This window comes from Callospermophilus lateralis, unplaced genomic scaffold (assembly GCF_048772815.1).
Source record: "Callospermophilus lateralis isolate mCalLat2 unplaced genomic scaffold, mCalLat2.hap1 Scaffold_62, whole genome shotgun sequence".
Taxonomy (NCBI): domain Eukaryota; kingdom Metazoa; phylum Chordata; class Mammalia; order Rodentia; family Sciuridae; genus Callospermophilus; species Callospermophilus lateralis.
This window is the reverse complement of record NW_027514663.1, coordinates 1,510,250-1,532,260: the sequence shown is the minus strand read 5'-3', so window position 1 is coordinate 1,532,260 and position 22,011 is coordinate 1,510,250. Positions and strand designations below refer to the sequence as shown.

At 31.9% G+C, this 22,011-nt stretch overlaps 1 protein-coding gene across 1 annotated transcript; it reads left to right on the top strand.

Annotated features, from left to right (window-relative positions):
• The first annotated feature begins 20,017 nt into the window (after positions 1–20,017).
• On the top strand, positions 20,018–21,325 carry LOC143389760 (uncharacterized). The gene has a single exon (XM_076842592.1). It carries the CDS (start codon positions 20,018–20,020, stop codon positions 21,323–21,325), a length of 1,308 nt encoding a protein of 435 aa, XP_076698707.1.
• Positions 21,326–22,011: the final 686 nt, after the last annotated feature.

The following is a 22,011-nucleotide window of genomic DNA, read 5'->3' as shown; positions in this document are numbered from 1 at the left end:
GAAATGCCTACCAGTGCTTTGAACTCACCCATGTCTGGTTTTCCCTGATGAGATAACAACCCTTCCTGAAAGTTTAGTGATGACTCATAAATTCTGGCTTTCTCTGAACAAATAAAAACTCACTCTGAAACTTTAGTGGTGCATCATAAATTCTGATGTTGTGATCTAAATTTACTCCCTAAGTACTAAACCATTTAGACCATTAGCCTACTAAGTGTCTTTGTATTATGCTTGTGAAAATCCTGTTATTCATGTAAGTTCTCAAGTCACCCTTCTTTTGTAACTTTTTGTGCTATAAAACTACAGTCCTAGAGAACTGGAGTGCTGAATTATTTTCCCATGGGTTTCAGGAGAGACTGTTATGCTCAAATATGGGACCCCGCAAAGACCACCAGAGACCAATATCCATGTAAGCACCAAAAAGGTGTTTATTGCAAGCTAGCTCAGTCCTCCACACACAGAGAAACTGGTGGCTTAGAGGCCCTGAATCCAGGGTTTGCAGCAGTTTTATAACTCTTTGGGGGAAGGCAGGAACCACACATACATCATAGCATCTCTTAGCAACTCATCACACACCTTGGGAAAATCATAAACAACTCTAAAACATGTTTAGCACATTCACTGGTGAGTACAAGTTGGGTAAGCATGATTGGTTAGTACACAATGGTGGTTCATTTGAACAGATTGGGTTAGATCATGAGGGGATTATATGCTGAACTATATAATTTCCCAAAATGTTATCAACCACCATATACTACTGGGAGAGTCATCTGGCATCCCATGTATTTTCCCTGTGTCATGCTGATTTGTGGCTGCTGGGGGTTGCTCTGGGTCCCCACCTAGCCTGACTGAGTCAGAAACACCAGGCACAGCAGATCTCTTCTATTATTTGTAGATAAACAACTCAGCAGGATGCGACTCTCTGCAGTCTCTGGAGTCTGCAGGCTTAAGTCCTCCACTGGGCCACTATGTCTTTAGTCCCACTGGCCAACCAGGTGGGGAACATGTCAGTGACAGACACTCTTTGCTGCCTTCCTTATGCTCAAAGGGCATCCTCAGTATCTGCATAAAATACTATGTGACAGGGTTTTACTGCAGCCCAGTGTCTTACCACCTGCTGGAGATTGACAGGTGGAATAATTATCAAAATCAAATCTTGAAGGTCCATTTTCCTGCAGGAAAGGAGCTGTCATTATTGGGTACCTAATTTCCTTTTTAGCTAGCTAATTTTAATTTTGACATTGTTTTATTTTTACTTTCTTCATTATTATTATTTTGTTAAAGTTAGGTGAACTCAGGGATAATGTACTACTTAGTCATATCCTTGGTAGTGGAGCCAGATTTACAGATAGGTAGTTTGTGTAGTTAGGTAAATTTGGTCTAATATCCAGTAAAATCAAGAATAAAAACCATATTAAGGGTGGAGTCCAGGATAAGGGGAATTGAAAATGTCCCCAAGGCCCTGAGCCCATCCCAAGGATATTTTAATGAAGCAGCTCACAGCAAACATGGAGATGCTGATCTAAAAGCCCTTTCTGCCCAGATTACTCCTTCTGCCCACCTGTCCTCCACACTTTGGGTGTTCCCACCTACATTCCAACATGGCAAGATAACAGAACAAAGGACAGCAATGTGACAGGAATGCAGGATAGCTGAAGGAAGACCTTAGTTATAAAAAAGCTAAAAAGACCTTAGTTTAAAAAAATCCCTTTCATGGATTCCACCTCTTTGGTCTCCTTTTTCTTCTGGGGAGAAGTCTTTTCTACTGACTTTAATAAAACTTCTACTTTCCACTCTAAATTTGCCTTGACACATTTCTCTGGTGTTATACTTCAGCATTGGGGAAGCAAGGACTCTTCACCAGTAAACAGCCCTAACAGGTTTAAATTTATTTTGAGATAGGCCCTAGCTAAGTTCCTGAGATTATTTTTGTTATGGTTTGATTTATCTAGGATTTGCTATTGTAATAAAGCATACTGTTTTACATACATATGTATTCATATGGGGATCTTATTTATATTGTGATTCTTTATCATTGTAATATTATATTTTCACAATATATATGAATAGTAGGCCATGATAAGGTTTTTTTTTTTTTTTTGCTCTTATAATTTAAAAGATTTTTGGCTAAAGTTGCATATAACTTTGTAGATGAATTTTAAAAGTTTATGCTTTGGTTTCTTACTTCATTTAAAGTAAAACTTGATGATTTTTCTATTATTGCATTATTGTTGTATTTAATAGTCAGGTTTATTTTGACAACCATAAAACATGAAATATAATTTGCTCCCCTTCAGTATCCAGTAGTTCCCCTTTCCTATTCTCCTACTTCCTTCTATCATATATATTTTTAATTATTGCTTTATAGAATACACATAAAAGTAGACTTCACTGTGATATATTCATATTTGTACATAGCAGTTTTGGTGAGATATATTGTCAGTTAATTTGGGTGAAAATTATTACCTTTGTAATGATGAGTTTTATTATTTACATGGGATGTATAATTCAGTCTTTTATATGCTTTTTGTGACTTTTATTTTCTCATAAGTTCTACACATTTTGTTTCTAAAAATGTACACATGTGAAATACCACTTGCATAAGGCACCTATGTAAAATTTATACATAGTGCTTTATGCTCTTTTTTAAACTGGATATGTTATGAAATGTGACTGGCCCCAGTGACCATTTTTCATACAGATTATTATTTATCTCTTCCAAGATGTATATTGTATTGAGCCTTGCCCTTGGGCTTCAAGTGTTTGATGGGTACTATTGCATACTTACATATTATCATGATCACATATGCTCTAATTTCAGTAAGTCTCTGATCGGGAATATCAGGTATACTCAATAGCAAAATAGTTTCCATAAATAGATACTAATTTAAACTCCTTTTGAGTTAATGATTATTAATTTGTTTAATATTACTTAATTTTTCCCATGATAGGTTTTTATTTTGTATTTTTTAAGTTTCTAAAGATTTTGAATTTTTAGAGTTAATAAACATAACTCATGTATAAATTTGACGTTCAAACTTCTGTCTTCTATATATTTTTGGCTTAAAAGATGAGAAAAGGATCCAAAAATGCAGCTAGAGATTGATTTCAAAAAAAACAAAAACAAAAAAAGAGAAAGGTTCAAATTTTTTTTAATTGACTTTTTTCTTTACTCATCATTTATTATAGGTTTCTTGTATGATTGTAAGGGTATGTTATTTAAAGTGGATTCTAAGGCTTATCTTTGATAATTACTATAGGAAAAATAAATAAGAAATTTCTCTACACTACAGCTGCATGAGAATGAATAAATTTCTTTAAAATCATATGGTAATAAAATTGTTAAATGACAGACTTACTAAACATCCACTCCTTAAAATTTTTTTTTCTGTAATATTTTTGGCAGTGAATCATGAATTCTATTATCTGGATTTTGGGATTTAATATAAAATCATATGGAATAAAATTTGGCCAATCCTAGAAATATTCATACATAATTTGTTGTTTACTTAATGACATGTTGTGGAGATAGCAACTAATGAACATATTTATTTTTAGAAATAGTTACTTTTTTGATTTTCAGTTTCTAATAAGCCTTTTAGATTTATTTCCTTACTCAGTCACTCAGGGCCACTGATGTGTTTTTTTTTTTTTTTAATTTTGTAATGTCCAGGCATTTTCCTTCTAAGAAATCTGTCTTGTTAGCTCTATTTCTGAAGAGTTTTTTAACATGAAAGAAAAAAAAAACTATTTAAGTTGCCCCTGAAATGTTTTCTCAATGCACTCTCTTCAAAATGAAGAAAAAATAACATTTCCCTAGACTGACATCCCTATGTCAGGAGATAACAATACATTAATGGTCTTTGAAGAAATTTCATAAGTTCTGTCTCTGGGTAGTTTTCTGTGGGCTGCTGAATTGCCATTTAGTATCCAGAAACCCATGTTTTTTCATATGTACTATGGGAATAATTTTGGAGGGCACAGATAATGCTATTCATGGAGCCTATGAATACCTATATGTTCTGTAGTGCACAGTAGACAAAGCCGCTGGAATACACTGTGCAGATTCTATTTGGTTAACCATTATCTACCACTCACATAAAATTTCTTTCAAAAGCTTCTAATAACCTTTTCACTTTAAGCATCCATGTAATCCACATTCCCAAGTATAAAAGTTTGAATCTTTCTTTTCTGAATTCCAGGTTCCGTTTCTCTTGTGGTTCAATGTGGTCCAAAAATTATGATTTTTTCTTTCTTTTACACTGTGTTTCTAATAAAAATGTTCTCTGCTCCAAACCTATATTTTCTATGTCCAGGTATGTTTAGAAAATGACATAGATAATTGTATTTGATAATTTATAAAGAAGAGTTGAGAATAATTCTTGCTCATGTTTCCCTTCCTTAGAAACTGAACCAGAACTGTTCTTGGTACTGAAAAGGGAGGACCATAACAATCAGATATATTTTAAAAAATGGTGATTGATTATATACTCTAAGAACTCTCTGTTCAGATCCTTGGCCCATTTCTTGAATGGGTTAATATTATTATTATTATTATTATTTTTGTTGTTGTTGTTGTTATTATTATTATTAATATTATTATTATTATTATTAGCTTAGCTTTTTGAGTTCTTTATGTTCCCTAGAGATTAGTGCTCTATCTGATATGTGAGGGATAAAATATTCCTCCTAAAATATAGGCTCTGTCTTCAACTCACAGATTGTTTCTTTTGCTGAGAATAAACTTTTTAGTTTGATTCTACCCCATTTATTGATTATTTCTTTTAATTCTTGTGCTATCAGTGTCTTATTAAAAAAATTGGGGCCTAATCCCACATGATGAAGATTAGAGCCTGTATTTTATTACATTGTACACAGAGTATCTGGTTTACTTCCTAGGTTCTTGATACACTTGGAGTTGAGTTTTGTGCATGGTGAGAGATAGGGATTTGTTGTAGGGGCTATCTTTTCTTCAGTGCATGATTTGACACCTTTGTCCAATATATAATAATTATAATTTTGTGGGTTAGTCTCTGTGACCTCTATTCTGTACCATTCGTCTGCAGTCTGTTTTTTTTTTTTTTCCAAATGCAATGCTGTTTTTGTTATCATTGCTCTGTAGTATGGTTTAAGGTCTGATATAGTGATTCCACCTGCTTCAATCTTTCTGCTAAGTATAACTTTAGCTATTCTTGGTCTCTTATTTTTCCAGATAAATTTCATGGTTGCTTTTGCTATTTCTATGAGGAATGCCATTAGGATTTTGATCAGAATTGCAGTAAATCTGTATAGTGCTTTGGTAGCATTGTCATTTTGATAATATTAATTCTGCCTACTCATTATCAAGGTAGATATTTCCATCTTCTAAGGTCTTTTTTTTTCTTTTCTTTAGGGTTATGTAGTTTTTCTTGTTAAAACCTTTCACCTTTTTCATTAGGTTGCTTCCCAAGTATCTTATTTTTTTTTTGAAGTTATTGTAAATGGGGTAGTTATCTTCATTTCTTTCTCAGAAGATTTTTTTACTGATATACAGAAATGCCTTTAATTTATGGGTGTTGATTTTATTTTCTCCTACTTTGCTAAATTTATTTACTAGTTCTAGAAGATTTTCTGGGGGAGCTTTTTGAGTCTTCTAGGTATATAATCAAATCTGGAATTTGCACCTAAATGAATAGCATTGGAGAAGATAATGCTAAGTGATGTTAGCCAATTCCAAAAAAAAATGCCAAATATAAGGAGGCTGACTCATAATGGGGTAGGGAGGGAGAGCATGAGAGAAGTACATGGATTATCAATAAAAAGAGGTGTAGGAGGAAAAGAAAGGGGGCAGGGGATTAGCAAGAATTGTGGAATGTGATAGAGACCATCATCAAAAGTACATGTATGATGACACAAATTTGTATCACCATACTTTATATACAACCAGAGATATGAAAAATTGTGTTCTATAGATGAAATAAGAAGTGTAATGTGGGCTGGGGATGTGGCTCAAGCGGTAGCGTGCTCGCCTGGCATGCGTGTGGCCCGAGTTCGATCCTCAGCACCACATACAAACAAAGATGTTGTATCCACCGAGAACTAAAAAATAAATATTAAAAAAATATTTAAAAAAAGAATTGTAATGCTTCTTTTGTCATTTCTTTAAAAAATCAATAGAAATATAAAAAAGTTCATAAATTATATACATTAAATTTGTGCATGTTATATATAGAATATATATATATATATATATATATATATATATATATATATATATATATGTATATACATACATTTTTGTTTATATATAGATCTAGAGAAAGGCAAGTCTCTTTTCTGAATTTTTAAAAAACAATTAATTTATTAATTTGCTCTAACTTGCTAATAGAGCAGAATGCATTTCACTTCATAGCACACAAATGGAACACAAAATTTTATTTCTCTTGTTGTCAAGAAAGTATAGTCACAAAACCCATGTAACTCTACTTTGTGTACAACAAGATTTTTATCTCATTCCACCATCTTACCTACCTCTACACCATCTCCCATCACCTCTCTACCCTTTGTCTTATTCAAAGTTTCTTCATTTCTTCCATGCTACTTCCTACTTCCCTCGTTTTGGATCACCATCCACTTAGCAGAGGAAATATTGGGTCTTTGGTTTAGGAGGTTTGGCTTACTTGCCTTAACATGATATTCTCCAACTCCATCCATTTACTTCCAAATTCCATAATTTTATTCTCTTTTAATGCTCAGTAATATTCCACTGTGTAAATAGATCATATTTTTTTATCCATTCATGTATTGAAGAGCACATAGATTGGTTCTACAGTTTATCTATTGTGAATTGTTTTGCTAGGAACATTGATGTGGATATGCCTCTGTATTATGCTGGTTTTAGCTCTTGTTTGTCTAAACTGAGGAGTGGGATAGCTGGGTAAATTTTGGTTTCTTTCCAAGTTTTCTAAGGAATCTCCTTATTCTTTTCCAGATTTGTGTCACCAATTTAGAGTCCTACCAACAGTGTAACGGTGGGCCTTTTTTCTCACATCCTCACCAACATATATTTTGATTGTTTTTTTAATAACTGCCATTGTGTTTGGAGTAAGATTAAATTTTGGAGTACTTTTGATTTGCAATTCTTTAATTGCTAGAGATACTGAACTTTTTTATTGGTTGATTGATTGTTTATCTTCTAAGAAGTGTTTCTCTTCAGTTCCTTTGCCCATTTCATTTAATGATTGGGAAATTTGTTTTGTGTTATTAAGTTTTTTAAGTTCTTTATATGTTTTGGATATTAGGTTTCTATTTGATGTGCATGTGGTAAAAATTTGCTCCTATTCTCTGGTATCACTTTTCGCCTCACTGATTGTTTTATTTGCTGAGAAGAATCTTTTCAGTTTGAATTCATCCCATCTAGTGCATCTTGTTTCTATTTCTTGTGCTTTAGTAGTATTCTTAAAGAAGAAAAATTTCAAATCCCCTACCTGGGATTACAGGTGTATGAGATCATGATAGCAACACAATTCATCTTCATTTCAAGCCCACTTTCTTAAGATGCTTTCATCCTAAGAAGAAAAAGAAAATATTATAGAAAGGCCATTGGGTCTAAGGCCAGTTCATAAAATAAGGAATATACCATTAATCAAATTAAATAATAGACTCAAATCTTTGGACCTAGGGAAAAACATATATGTCTGTATATATTATAAACACACACACACACACACACACACACACACACACACACACATACACACACACACACCACACACTTTCTGGTTAAATCTGTGCCCTCACTCAGGGCAGTTTATGTCTAGTTTTTGTTTTAAACTCAGGAGAAATATTGGTAAAAAAAAAATAAATGTATCTTTCACCTGTAGCATAAAAAGAAGTGATCATGTCCTTCATCTTCCTGAACTCAGGACAAGCATAACTCTCAAATATGGTTCTGTGAAGTGAGATTTTCTGGAGTCTTGACATAGTTTTGAGGGTGCTGTTCCAAAAATACATATACTTTATTAGTAATATTTTAAATACATAATGGTAATTTTCACATAGTGGAAATGATGGGTTACAGTATAAAATTAAATTTTTACTATTTTTATATGAATTCTAAAAAATAATTATCTTTCCACCTCATATAATTTTAATGTTCAATATGTTTCCATACAAGAAAAGTTAACTGAAATTTTACAAGATTGTCTCTGTATTATTTCCATCAATAAATAATATATTTACATATACAGTCTACAAATTCAAAAGGCCTCATATGCAAGTTTAAATGCAAATGCTTTTCTGGGTCAGCTGGATTTTACTTCTCTAAGGATACCTTGCCTTAAATTTTCTGCAGCCTGAGGATCTGGATTTCAATTCCCAGAGCCTCAAATGAAAAATAAATAAATGTACAGGCAAGACCCTACAATTGTGACATCAGTTATTTCTGTATTTGAGGTTATCTCCTGACTCTTAAAAAACTCAGTAGGCTCAGATTGAGTATATGAAGAAATAAGTTGTGTATAATTAGGACCCCTTATATAAGCATTGTTCAATCTACACATGTTCAGTAAAGAGAAGCAAGTTTTGACCATCTGGTGTGAAGCCTGCCAGAGTGGGTATCCATTTCTAGGCTTCCTCACTTATGTTCAGTGAACCTGATTTTTTCTTCTGTATAGGCACTTTGTGATTTATAGAGAGGACACGTGGTTCCTAAAATTACAGTAAATGATGAGTGTGCAGTGAAATCCTGGATGGTGAGTCTGGTTGAAACTGGCTGCACTGACTATGGTGGGAACTGGAAATGGTTGGCTAGAATCCCTGGTGTAATCTTTGGTTTCTGCAGTCCTGTGTCTTTTGCTGAGAAAGGTCAGCCATGAATTTCCACTGGCCAGTCAACTGGACCATATATTAACAGTAGACACTGGAAGTCCTATAGTATCCTATAAAATATCTTCAGCCCTTACCTTAAATTCTATGTGAGAACATTTGTGGCAATATTTCCAAATCTTCTCAGATTGTGTTGTGGATTCTGGAGTAAGGAGATCATCCCTATCACAACCCAATGTATTTTTTCCTTCAGGAGTTGGGTGAGATACTCTATAGGTATCTCAGTTTGTCTTTCCTTCTGAATTCATTCTCCTTCGTTTTGGAGATTGTGGTATTGTGGATTGAGCCAGAGGTGCTGTACCACTTAGTACACTGGTACTTTTTAATGTTTTTTAATCTTCAAACAGTTGCTGTCATTTTAAATTTATGCCCCAGTATTGTTAGTTGTATTTATATATAAAATTTTATTTTCCTGTTCAATGACAACTTCCCCCTTTCCCAGTATTATCAGTTACATTTTTGCAGTATTATCAGTTACTTTACCCATATTATATTTCAAATGAACATGGTATTTTCAATTGTTATACCAAAAACTGGATGAGACTTTAAAGCATTTTTTTTCTCTCTGGGTGCAATGGTACATGCTTATTAATTCCAGAGTGTCAAGTGGTTAAGTCAGTAAGATTGAAATTTCAAAGTAAACATCAGGAACTTAGATAGACTAATTAGACAAGTAGAAAAACCTGTCTCAAAATTTTAAAACATGGCTGGGTATGTAGCCCAGAATTAACATGCTGCTGTTTTAAATCCCCAGTACCATAGAAAAAAATCAAAAGCAATTTTTGTTGTTGTTTATGAGCATTTTACATGATTGAAAAGTAAAGAAGAATCACTTGATCTTGGAAAAATCATGTGTTTCTATTCTTCTTTTGTGTCTCCAAAGGCAGACAACCTCTCAGAGTGTCTTTTTGCTCAGATTTTCTTTTGTGGAATGCATATGAGAGCATTCTCATTCCATACTCTGGTATTTTCCTGGAACTGTGTTTCAGAACTATGTAATATGAGGATTCCACAGCTGGCACATCTAATGCCTCTCATAAGTTCATACCAGTACTTGTGGCTTTTCTTTTTCAAGAGCAGTATAAATGTAGAGAGCTTAGTTTCTCAAAGAAATAACTGAGAGAACTCTCAATTTCCATTTTTTTAAATGTCTTCACTAATTTTATAGTCTATCACAGTGTTTCTTTCTTCCATATTCATATAATTGGAGTACTAATTACTATTCCACTTTTTGAGAGTAGCCATGCTAACAGCTATGCTCATGCAGAAGATCTTATAGTTGGATGGTGCACTAAAATTTTGATTCAAGCTTTTTAGATTCCAGGGTGCTTTATGCTCACTGGAAAAAATATTGATGTGCACTTATTTCAGAAATAAAGAGGGATCTCTGATTGTAACCATTTTTCTTCACTAATATTCAAGATTTTAGCCCATTACAACGTTTGCACACCAATGTGAAAACACTCTTTTTTTTATCTAGGGAGATTTGCACCTGCACAGTTACCAGTGCTTTCAATGCTTTGAGGTTTCAGATGTAGTCCATTGAATGGAAAATGTTAATATCAGGACAAATTACTTACAGAAAGAATTGGTTAGGTCTGGTGCTATTAGTAAAATGAGCTGGGTGAGAGAACTCAGGAAGTGCTAAACTACCACTTTGGCTTTAAGTGGTGGTTTGTATTTCCCTGTTAATTTTTTGGTACTGTCTAGATAAAAGTTGAACTGTCAGCAACAGCTATTTGCATTTTTAGAGAATGTTGGCAAATCCCTCTAAGGGATTAAGGGGTTACCTTAAGATTTAATACCTCTTCCACTCTGGTCTAATGGAATAAACCCCATGGATCTTGCATGGCCATAGAAAACCACTTATTTTTCCCCCCTGGAGTAAATACTCATGTATATCTTATTCCTTCCTCTGTGTGTACAGATAAATCAGCATTTAAACTACAGGCAATTTAGAGTTAAATAATATATTTCAAACTCAAATCAATCTTCTTTATTTATATTAACACTAGATTTGGGCATTTTGTTCCAGTAATTTTGCATATTGCTCAAATCAGAAAAATCTTCAAGTGCATTCTACTTATCTTTTGGTTGATTTTTTTTTTCAGTTTTCCAATTTGTGTGCCTCTAATTCCTTTACAGTTTTTAGAAGGACTCAAAACAGGAGTACATATTTATTTGGTATATCCATAAATGGACGGAGGCTTATATTCTGGTTTTATTTATTTTTATTTTATTTTTTTAAAATTATCTCTCTTTATATTTGCTCTTTGGTGGATGCTTGTGTATAATTCCAGTGTCACACTCATTCTGCACACAAGTCACTTTTGTAATCTACACCTTTTATTCTAACATCTACCTTGAGGTTGGATTGTAGCATTCATTCACATTAAATATTTTATTGATATGTTTTATTTATATACTTATAATAATTAACAATAAAAAGATATTTGCATACATATGAACTGCCCTATGTAATGTTCTGTATTGTGATTTTTTTATCTTAAAATTACTACACTGTTGTAATATTATAATGTGCATTAGTGTCAGGTAATGATCACTAGTACATTTACTCTTATATATGAGTCAGTACTTGTCTAATTTTATATACATTCATCTTTCCAGAAAAATTTCAGAAGTTTTTGCTTTGATTTCTTCTTTAACAAAAAGTAAAGAATTGTAAAATTATGACCAGTTATTATTAAAGAGTACCTTGGGAAAAATGATAATTTTCATAATAGTTTTATCCTTTGTAAATATGTTGAATATTTGAGTTTTTAAATTTACTTTTCTTTATTTTTATTTTCTCAAATACTGCATATTCCTTTTGTAAACATACATGCATATGAAATTCAACATTCATGTGACATCAGCATAAAACATACATGGTATTTTATAGTATTTGTCAAACTGCATATAATACATCAACAAAAATTCTAGCTCCTAAAATTTACATTTTATAAAATTTAATAATTATTTCTTCCTCTTTAGCCATACCCCTTGGTTTCAACTCTTGAAGAATGTGGCTGTATTCTCATGTACAGTTGCTGTAATTTTAGTCTCTGTTTCCTGTGTGGGTGTATCATATACATATGATTACAAAACAGTTTCTACAAATGGATAATAAAAGATTAAATTATTATTTTAATTTTTTATTGCATTTAATCCACATATTCATCAATATTATTCAATTCATCTATGTGATGTGATTTTATTCAATGCTACCTAATTTCTAAAGGTTTTGAGTTTTCATGGTTATTGAACACTTAGATTTATCCTTTTTAAAGTGACTCTTCAAGAATTTTTTTTTCTTTTTGCATTCTGTTGTATTTCTTCTTTTATAAGTGTTTGATTATATGTGAGGAAATTAGGGTTTTTTTTTTACCTTGTCAGTTTTGCAGCTTTTAATGTAATCATTTGATGAATAGATTTTTTTGTATTGATATTTTGTAATTCATAAGTTTAAGTCTATAATATTGTATAATTTTGAAAGCATAAAAACTACTTTTTTTTTTCATTTGTGATATTAGGGATTAAACCAAAGTGTCTTAATGCTGAGCATATTCTCAGCTGTGTTTTAAATTTTATTTCTAGATGGGGTTTGGTCAATTTCTTCAGTTGGCCTTAAATTTTGATCTTCATGCCTTAGACTTCAGAATAGTAGATATTTCAGGTGTGCACCACCTTATGAACTCTATCTTTTGTATGTAAACTTTTGAGATTTGTACTTTCTTATATATTTCAGTATGAATTATTAATAACTTATATTCAGCATTTAAGGTGTCAAAATATTTTGTTTTGTTTTATGAGTGAAGGGATAAAATAGCATTTTATTATCACACTCTTTTCCCAATATCCTAGAATGTTTTAAGAGTTTTGTTGTTGGTGTTTTCTGTAGTTCCACCATTTATTTTATTATGAGGTTTACCCTGATTGATTTTACTTCATAACATCAATCATGTGGCATCATGGTATTTTGGTCAACAGTAGACTTTATGTACAACCATGGATCTAGCAAATATCTTAGCCATGTACTAGTCTGTACCATCTATATTCTGTCATTGCACTCAGAGATTTGGAACATTGCAGAAGATTCTTAGGATAAATTTTCCAGAGTATATTTTCATTAAATGAGAAATCTTTATATATGCCTATATTTGCAATAATATACTGTATAATTGATATAATTTTTATTTGTTGAATTTTCAAATTTGCTAGTGGTTTTTTAATTGTATCTGCTTTTTTAAAATTTCTACTGAAGATTGAAACCAGGGGTGCTTAACAATAAAGCCCCATCATCAGTCTTTTTTAATATTTTATTTAGAGACAGAGTACTGCTGAGTTGCTAAGTGCCTCACTAAGTTGCTCAATACAATATATAAGACAATATTATATATAATATTGTCTTAGAATTTATGATCCTTTTTTCTTATCCTTCTCAGTCACTGGAACTATACTTGTCCATCACTAGACTGGGCTCATTTGCTTTTTAGAAGCACCAACATTGATACTGTAACCCTATGTTATGTTTATCTTTAATAGCTTCTAATTTTGCTCTTTTGCTTAAGAGTTTCTTTACTTTTAGTTTTTAAATTTTACTTTTTATTGGGATGGATGATTTGATAATAAATTCTAGTCATTTTATGGCTTACTAATTTTTTGTATGTTTTATTTTCACCTCAGGTATAGATGAATTCCAATTTTTCCAGCTGTATGGATGTCTAAGTGAAACATAATAATATGTATGGATATTGTTAAAGAAATGGAACCACAATTTTACCCAGTTTTTTGACTGCACTGTATATGCCCAAAGGAAATAAAATCAGCATACTACATTGACACAGCCACATTAATGTTTATAGCAGCACAATTCACAATAGCTAAGCTATAAACCCAACCATGCAATGGTGAATGGGTCCATTCAATGATGACAGGATAAAAAACTGTTGCTTATGTAAACAATAAAATATGAATCCACCATAAAGAAGAATGACTTTATGATATTTGCCAGGAAATGGATGAAACTGGAGATTTTATGCTAAGTAAAACAAACCATTTTTTTAAAATGAAAAGTTGAAAGTTATTGCTGATATGTGAAATCTAAAGCTCATAAAGTGGGGAAGGGTAAGAAAAGAAGATCAGTAGATTGTACAATGGTAAACAATAAATAAATAAATAAATAAATAAATAAATAAATAAGACAAGGATAGAAATATAAAAGATATATATCTGTAAGTGAATCCTACCATTGTAGCCACCAACAAGAACAGGATTTTAATTAGGATAAGATATATCCCATGCTTGCATAATACCATAAAAATCAATTTTACTGTCAGGTAGAACTAGAAAGAAGGAATAAAATAAAAAAAATTATATTTGTAGAGCTATTTGTATATTTTATTATAAATATCATACAATATAAATATCGATCAAAGTTTGTGTGTGTGTATATATATATATATATATATATATATATATATAATTTTGTATGTTGAAAAAATGTTAAAATTATAAAAAGGAAAATTCAAACAGTATTGTTGTTGCTATTTTTTATATTAATAACATACCTAAAATGTATAAAATATTTGAACTTAAATAAACTATTAAATATTTCCATTAAGTGGTCTGTCTACCTTGTTACATTTCAAAATTTCTCTTATACCATTGATATTGGAATTACTAGAAATCTCACTACACATTCAGAATAGTCAGCTCTATCAGAGAAATAACAAATAAGATTCTACACATCAGTAAATCTCTGATTAGTGGATGTACAATTAAAATTTGAGGATTCTCTTTCTTAATTACCATGATTTTCTCATTTGAATAATATGTGTAATTTAGATCAAGATATAAAAAATTACAAAATATATATTTTTGTGATAATTCCTGAGTTTTATATTGTGTTTCATAAATGTGGAGTATGTATACTTTTTTGAACTTAATTCACTTTTTATGCAGAAGTAGATAATAGTATCATTGTTTTCCAAAACACTACCTACATGATAGTCTACTAACTCTAATTTCAACTGTAATTACATTATAGACTGTGCAAATATTCCTGTGGTCAATGTGTTATTTATTTACCTATTCTTATTTTAGGAACTGTTAACATTTATGGATATAGCCATTGATTTTACTGAAGAGGAGTGGGAATGCCTTCAGCCTGCTCAGAAAAATTTATATAGGGATGTGATGCTAGAGAACTATAGAAACTTTGCCTTCCTGGGTAAGTTTAATTTTCCTTTAAAATTATTAATTACTAATTATTATTTAATTTACTTCTGTTGCAGAGTATCTTCTGGGAACTTCTCTATAAAAATGAGTTTTAGATTTTTGTTTCAAAGAAAAAGGGCATTTTTAGTACAGATATTTTACTCTCTCTCTCTCTGTCTCTCTCTCTCTCTCTTTCTCTCTCTCTCTGTATATATATATATATATTTTACTCTTTAACCTGTCTCTTTCTTTGTGTGTTAAACATCCTTCACTTTAGATAAGAAGTACCTAGTGTAATTTAGTGATGTAACTAATGTAGACTACACATAGCAGGGGACAAAGTTGTGTCATTCAAATGTCAAGGAGAAAACTAAACTGAAAAATATTGAAAGAGTACTTATCCAGCAGAAGAAATTTTCAGAAGCTTAGGTTTATTTATTTTGATTGTAATCATTGAACACATACTGCCCTATATTTATCACATTTTCAAATCCATTGTTCTCTCTTTTCTTCTTTAGTGATGCCCCAGTTTATTCAGATTAACTATCAAAACTTACCTTTTGTTGTGAGGACCAGCATGATCTGTTTCAAATCTTCTTGTGAGGAAACCTTTAAAAAAGCAAACAGAAGAGAGAGACACACACACAGTAAAAAGTAAAAAAGAAAAAAAAAAAACTAGCCATCCCTTTTAACAGCTGCACATATAATACCCTCAATTTCATAGCTTCTGATACCATGACTACATTATAACCCAGTGTTTCTTTAACCCCAAGTGCTAGCTAACCATGATTAGGTACAGTTAATACAAATATAGAGCCCCTTCTCCCTAATAAAATTACCACAGAAAGTAGATAGTGAACCTGTAAAGTTGTCTTAATGGCTTCAGGGAGACACTGCTGGGCATTACAATTGTGGGACTCAGGGTGCCAGTTACAATCACCCCCAAACTTTCCTGTCTATTCCCAGGCCAGAATACCTAATACCTCCACTCCTTTTTAAGGTCTTTTGAATAAATAATATTCTTATCTCCTTAATGCTGGTGGGGGCAAAAAATACAGCAGGCATAGACAACTGCAAGTTCCAACATCAGTAAACATCCACCTATGAATATTTTTGGCCCAGATGAAATTGAGTAAACATAAAGTTAACCAATCCAACAAGTCCAAAATCCATCATCTTTTTGAACCTTATTAATGATATCTTTAAGATAATCTAAGTCTTTTGAAATAAAATTACTATTATAACTTAAATTGAAGAAACACATGGTATTAAACTTCTGATATACTTTATGATGTAACAATAACAGACAATCAATTTCAGCATAATTGTCAAGGATTGCTTGAAAATGTTGTTTTTGTTCTTCGTTAAGCATATTTACATCCATGGAGGCATGAATAATACTGTTTATGATAGCATAGGTGAGTTTCATAGTAGTTGTATAAGCCGGCAGAGCTATTCCAGGTAAACCCACCAAAGAGAATGTCAAAGCCTTAAATTCTGCCTTAGAGAGAAGCTTCACTGAATCATCACAGGTTTTATCAAGAGGAATAGAACTTTTACGAATAAATTGCACAGGATGGTGACCTATCAAATATTATGTGGATGGTAAGGACACATTCTGCTAAGACAACAATGAATACCATGAGACATTTTTGCAGGTATATCACAATTTTATGCAAGTGATTCAAGATATTGTAATGGGTTCTAGAAGTCCAGGATCTGACAATACTCAATTTCCCAGAGCTGGTGTACAAAAACAGAGCAAAATTGTTATTAAGACCAAAGCATTTACAGAGTTTTGTGTGAGTTTAGCAATCAAAGCAGTAACACAGTTATCTAGATTACATTCTAACCCCATTTTAGCCAACACCTGTTGAGCTGAGGCTGTTAATGGTTTTATATCTCCCCAAGTAACCAAAATTCAAATATCCTGGGGTCCTCTTTTAATGTTTCTCCTCTTTTGAGGAGAATGATTATTCTCTTGTTTGGATGAACTCTTATCTTCCAGGGTTAAATGAAACTTAGAAATCAGTTTGTGAAGTTCCTTGTACATTTATAATTGTTATTTTTCAAGCATGAAGCTAGAGTCCAAACAGGACATGTTGGCATAAGTGTAGCAGTCTATGCTTTTCCCCACATGATCAAAGGCATAGGATCTTGTCAGGCTGGTCAGGTGGAACTTCATATATTACATAATTTTATTGGTAATGGCTGTTTGAGAATAAAATGTCTATTCAATGCAGATGACCAATTTTGAGTATTAACTTTGTGTTGTACATTGAGCACATTAACTGTAAATAAAACAATATTTAATGCATATTAATATAAGAGAGGCTAGATCTTTGTATATTTTTCTATTAAAAGGCAAGTATTAGGATGCAATTTGCTCACTCAACAAAAGCTAGTCCAAAAGAATTATGAGAAATTTCATGATTTAAAACTATATCTCATTGACTAAAAATTGTTCAAAAGGATGAGATGAAAAAGCAGGAGCATTATCCATCTTTAAACAAATAGGGCCTCTAGGAGCAGATCATGCTTGGTTTCTTTCCATGCTCTCTGCTGGAACTGACTTGACATTTTCTTTTTAGATTCAATTCTTTTAGTAACTTTTTTCTTTTGTTTTGTGTTTTGCAATTATGCACTAGAAATCATAAATATTTTGAAGTGAATAAATCATTATACTTCTACTTTGTAATTTTTTTACATTTTTTATTTTTTTATTTTAATTAGTGATTTAATTTCTGGATTTTTTTATTGTGGCATGCTTGGATTCTTTTCACACTATATATATATATATATATATATATATATATATATATATATATATATATATATATATATAGAGAGAGAGAGAGAGAGAGAGAGAGAGTGTGTCTTTGACTATAATATCTACCCTACATAAAACACAGTGTGTGTGTGTATATATATATTATATATATATATATATATATAATATATATATATTTATTTCCCACTTCTCTTTGTATATCCTATAGATTTTTAATTTTTACAGTATTTTACAAGTTGCTTAGACTTGTCTTAAACTTGGTACTGCTTGATAAGCCTCTCCCATATTTGTAGAATTTCAAATTTGCACACTAGTAATGCCCCTCTCATTTTTTCTTAAAGAATTATTCAAATAAACATTGTGCTCATTGATGTTAATATTTTTCAATTTCACTCTCTAAACTTTTTTAAATAGTTATTTAGAGTTCTTTGAGTAATTCATAACTGTTAGTATCCTAATGTTAAATTCTTCATGTTTTATTTTTCTTTTTTTCTCACTTGGATTGAGCCATGCTTCTCTTTGTTTATATTTGCTGTAATATTTTTTATTTGTTCATTAAAGAAGCCATGAGTAGATTATATAGTCAATTTTTAAGAAAAGAGTATAGTAAATTTTAAATAAATAAAAATAGGCAAGAACAATGCTGCATTTTTGTAATATTTGCTAATTGGGAGGCCATGCAAAAGTACTTCAGGATTGAGAGAAGTCACAGAAATTTAGAAACAGCATGGCTCAAACAATTTAAAAAAGACTTGTGTTGTAAGTTCGTGATATAGAATTTTTGGGGTAATCTCAAGCATTGCACATGAAACATTAAAAGTTGGATTCCCTGAAGATCCAGAATTGCCAGTACTAAATAAGTATCCATGAACAATTAAATCATAAAATTGAAGAGACACCTCTGCTTCTGTGTTTTGTGCCAACATTTTTCTCAGTATTAAAGCTAGGGACTCAATGTGTGTGCCCATCAATGTCAAATGTTTAAAAATATGTACTTATGTACTATTATTATTTAGTTATAAAACATTTTGTCTCTTAAAGTGTTATAAGAAATATATGCAGGACTTTGAATTAAGTGAAAGGTTTTAGGCAAATATTAAGTTGTAGGAGCTTTTGATTCACATGTGGAAGTCAGAAATTTAGTGAGCAAAATTTTGCTCACCAGGTACTGTGTTTGGTGTAGGGTTGATATTATAGTCAAAGTCTCCATATTTTTATTTTATTGAGCATAATAAGGTCAAGAGTTTTATTTTACCACTTAGTGAGTGTATTATGTTCTTCATAAATACTAGTAGAAGGAATACAATACCTTGTAAGAAAAAATTGATAATTATATGAAATAATGATTTTGTTAATTCATTCTATTTAATCATTTTACCTTGTATATATAGTATAAAATACCATGATATATTTATAAATAAACAAAGTTGTATTTGTCAATAAAGGAAATTCTCATATCACACGAATGTAAAAATATAAAAATCAATATATTATACTTGATTGTCATGTGTTGAATTCATCCAAATATTATGGCCATAGGCTATGCAAGATTTTTATAGTCTTTTAAAATGTTTTTATAAAAAAATTATAGATATATATGTGTATATTTCTTAGTAAATTATTTGTTCATATTTCTTTTTAAGAGTCCATTGCCTCTTTACCCTTGTTGAATATTTATGGTATTATCACTCAAAATATACTAGATATTTTCAAGTCTCTACGTCATGGAAGACATATTTTGGACACTCTTTGTAAAAGCCAGAAATGTTTGTATAAGTTTTACATTTCTTTTATTCTACTGACAGTGAGGTAGATGGTAGATATTTCCTAAATACACAATACTATCTTATGAAGGACAAAAGGCTATTAATAATAGTTTTATACACTTAATTATATTACTCTTTTTAATGATGTTCTCCTCTTGGATACTGTGGTCTCTACAAAAAAATTGGATAATATTCTCAAGGTAATTTTTCTGTACATTTTTATTGAACTAATATATTTTTTGGATTTATGGTGACTTTGGATTTACTAATCTGCTAACTCCTGATGTATTTATTTTACCTTAATTTCATGTTATGTATGCAAAATATATTTATCCCAGTCTAATAGGTATTTTTTTAAATTTTTTTTACTTCAGTCATGACTCCTAATTATACCCAAAAATATTCAGCAGAAAAGGGCCTAAAACATATTCATGAAGTGATAAGTGCAAAATATGGAAGTTGTGATCCTAACTATTTACCACAAAAGAAAATATGGAAAACTACAAGTGAGAGTGAACACAAGATATCATATAAAAAATCAGGCCTTGTTCACCACCAGAGAATATATACTGAAGAGAAGCCCTACAAATATAAAGAATGTTACAAAGCTTTTAGTAAACAAAAAGGTCTTATTTACCACAGAGGAAGCCACAATGGAGAGAAGCCCTACAAATGTAAAGAATGTGCCAAAGCTTTTGGTAGAAAATCACACCTTATTTGCCACATCAGAACTCACACTGGAGAGAAGCCCTACAAATGTACAGAATGTGCCAAAGATTTTGGTAGAAAATCAGACCTTATTCGCCACAGAAGAACTCACACTGGAGAGAAGCCCTACAAATGTAAAGATTGTGGCAAAGCTTTTGGTCAAAAATCAGACCTTATTTACCACAACAGCACTCACACTGGAGAGAAGCCCTACAAATGTAAAGAATGTGCCACAGCTTTTGGTAAAAAATCAGTCCTTATTTGCCACAGCAAAACTCACACTGGAGAGAAGACCTACAAATGTAAAGATTGTGGCAAAGCCTTTGGTCAAAAATCAGACCTTATTTGCCACAGGAGAACTCACACTGGAGAGAAGCCCTACACATGTACAGAATGTGGCAAAGCTTTTGGTCAAAAATCACATCTTATTTGCCACAGAAGAACTCACACTGGAGAGAAGCCCTACAAATGTAAAGATCGTGGCAAAGCCTTTGGTCGAAAATCATATCTTATTTGCCACAGCAGAACTCACACTGGAGAGAAGCCCTACAAATGTACAGAATGTGGCAAAGCTTTTGGTTATAAATCACACCTTATTCGCCACAGCAGAACTCACACTGGAGAGAGGCCCTACAAATGTAAAGATTGTGGCAAAGCTTTTGGTCGAAAATCAGACCTTTTTTGCCACAGAAGAACTCACACTGGAGAGAAGCCCTACAAATGTACAGAATGTGGCAAAGCTTTTGGTCACAAATCATACCTTATTTGTCACAGCAAAACTCACAGTGGAGAGAAGCCCTGCAAATGTACAGAATGTGGCAAAGCTTTTGGTGACAAATCAAACCTTATTCGCCATAGCAGAACTCACAGTGGAGAGAAGCCTTACAAATGTAAAGAATGTGCCAAAGCTTTTGGTCAAAAAATACACCTTATTCACCACAGCAGAACTCACTGGAGAGAAGCCCTGCAAATGTAAAGAATGTGGCAAAGCTTTTACTCAAAAAACAGGCTTTATTTGCCACAGCAGAACTCACACTAGAGAGAAGCCTTACAAATGTAAAGAATGTGTCAAAGCGTTCAGTCAAAAATGATACCTTATTTGCCACAACAGAACTCACACTGGAGAGAAGCCTCACAAATGCAAAGTGTGTGACAATGTTTTTACTCAAATATTACACCTTATTTGCCACAGAAGCATTTACACTGGAGAGAAGCCTTACAAATATAAGGAATGTGGCAAAGCTTTTAGCAATAAAACAGGCCTTATTCACCACAACAGAACTCACAGTGGAGAATAGCCCTACAAATGTGAATAATGTGGAAAAGCTTTTAATAAATATAAAACTTTATTCACCACAGCAGAAGACATTCTGGTGAATGTGAAATGTGGATAAAGTGATAATACCTTTAAAGAAAGACTAAACCTTGGGGCTGGGGTTGTGGTTCAGTGGTAGAGTGCTAGCCTTGCATGTGTGAAATCCTGGGTTTGATTCTCAGCACCACATAAAAATAAATAAGTGAAATGAAGGTATTGTGTTCAACTACAACTAAAAAATAAACATTAAAAAAAAAGAAAGACTAAACCTTATTAACAACCGAATTTATACAGAAAAGAACCCCTACAAATTGAAAGAATGCAGCAAAGCTTTTAATAAGAAATTA

What these genes read in the sequence shown, in the direction of transcription:
- LOC143389760 (XM_076842592.1), top strand. Translation starts at nt 20,018, where the DNA reads ATGACTCCTAATTATACCCAAAAATATTCAGCAGAAAAGGGCCTAAAA.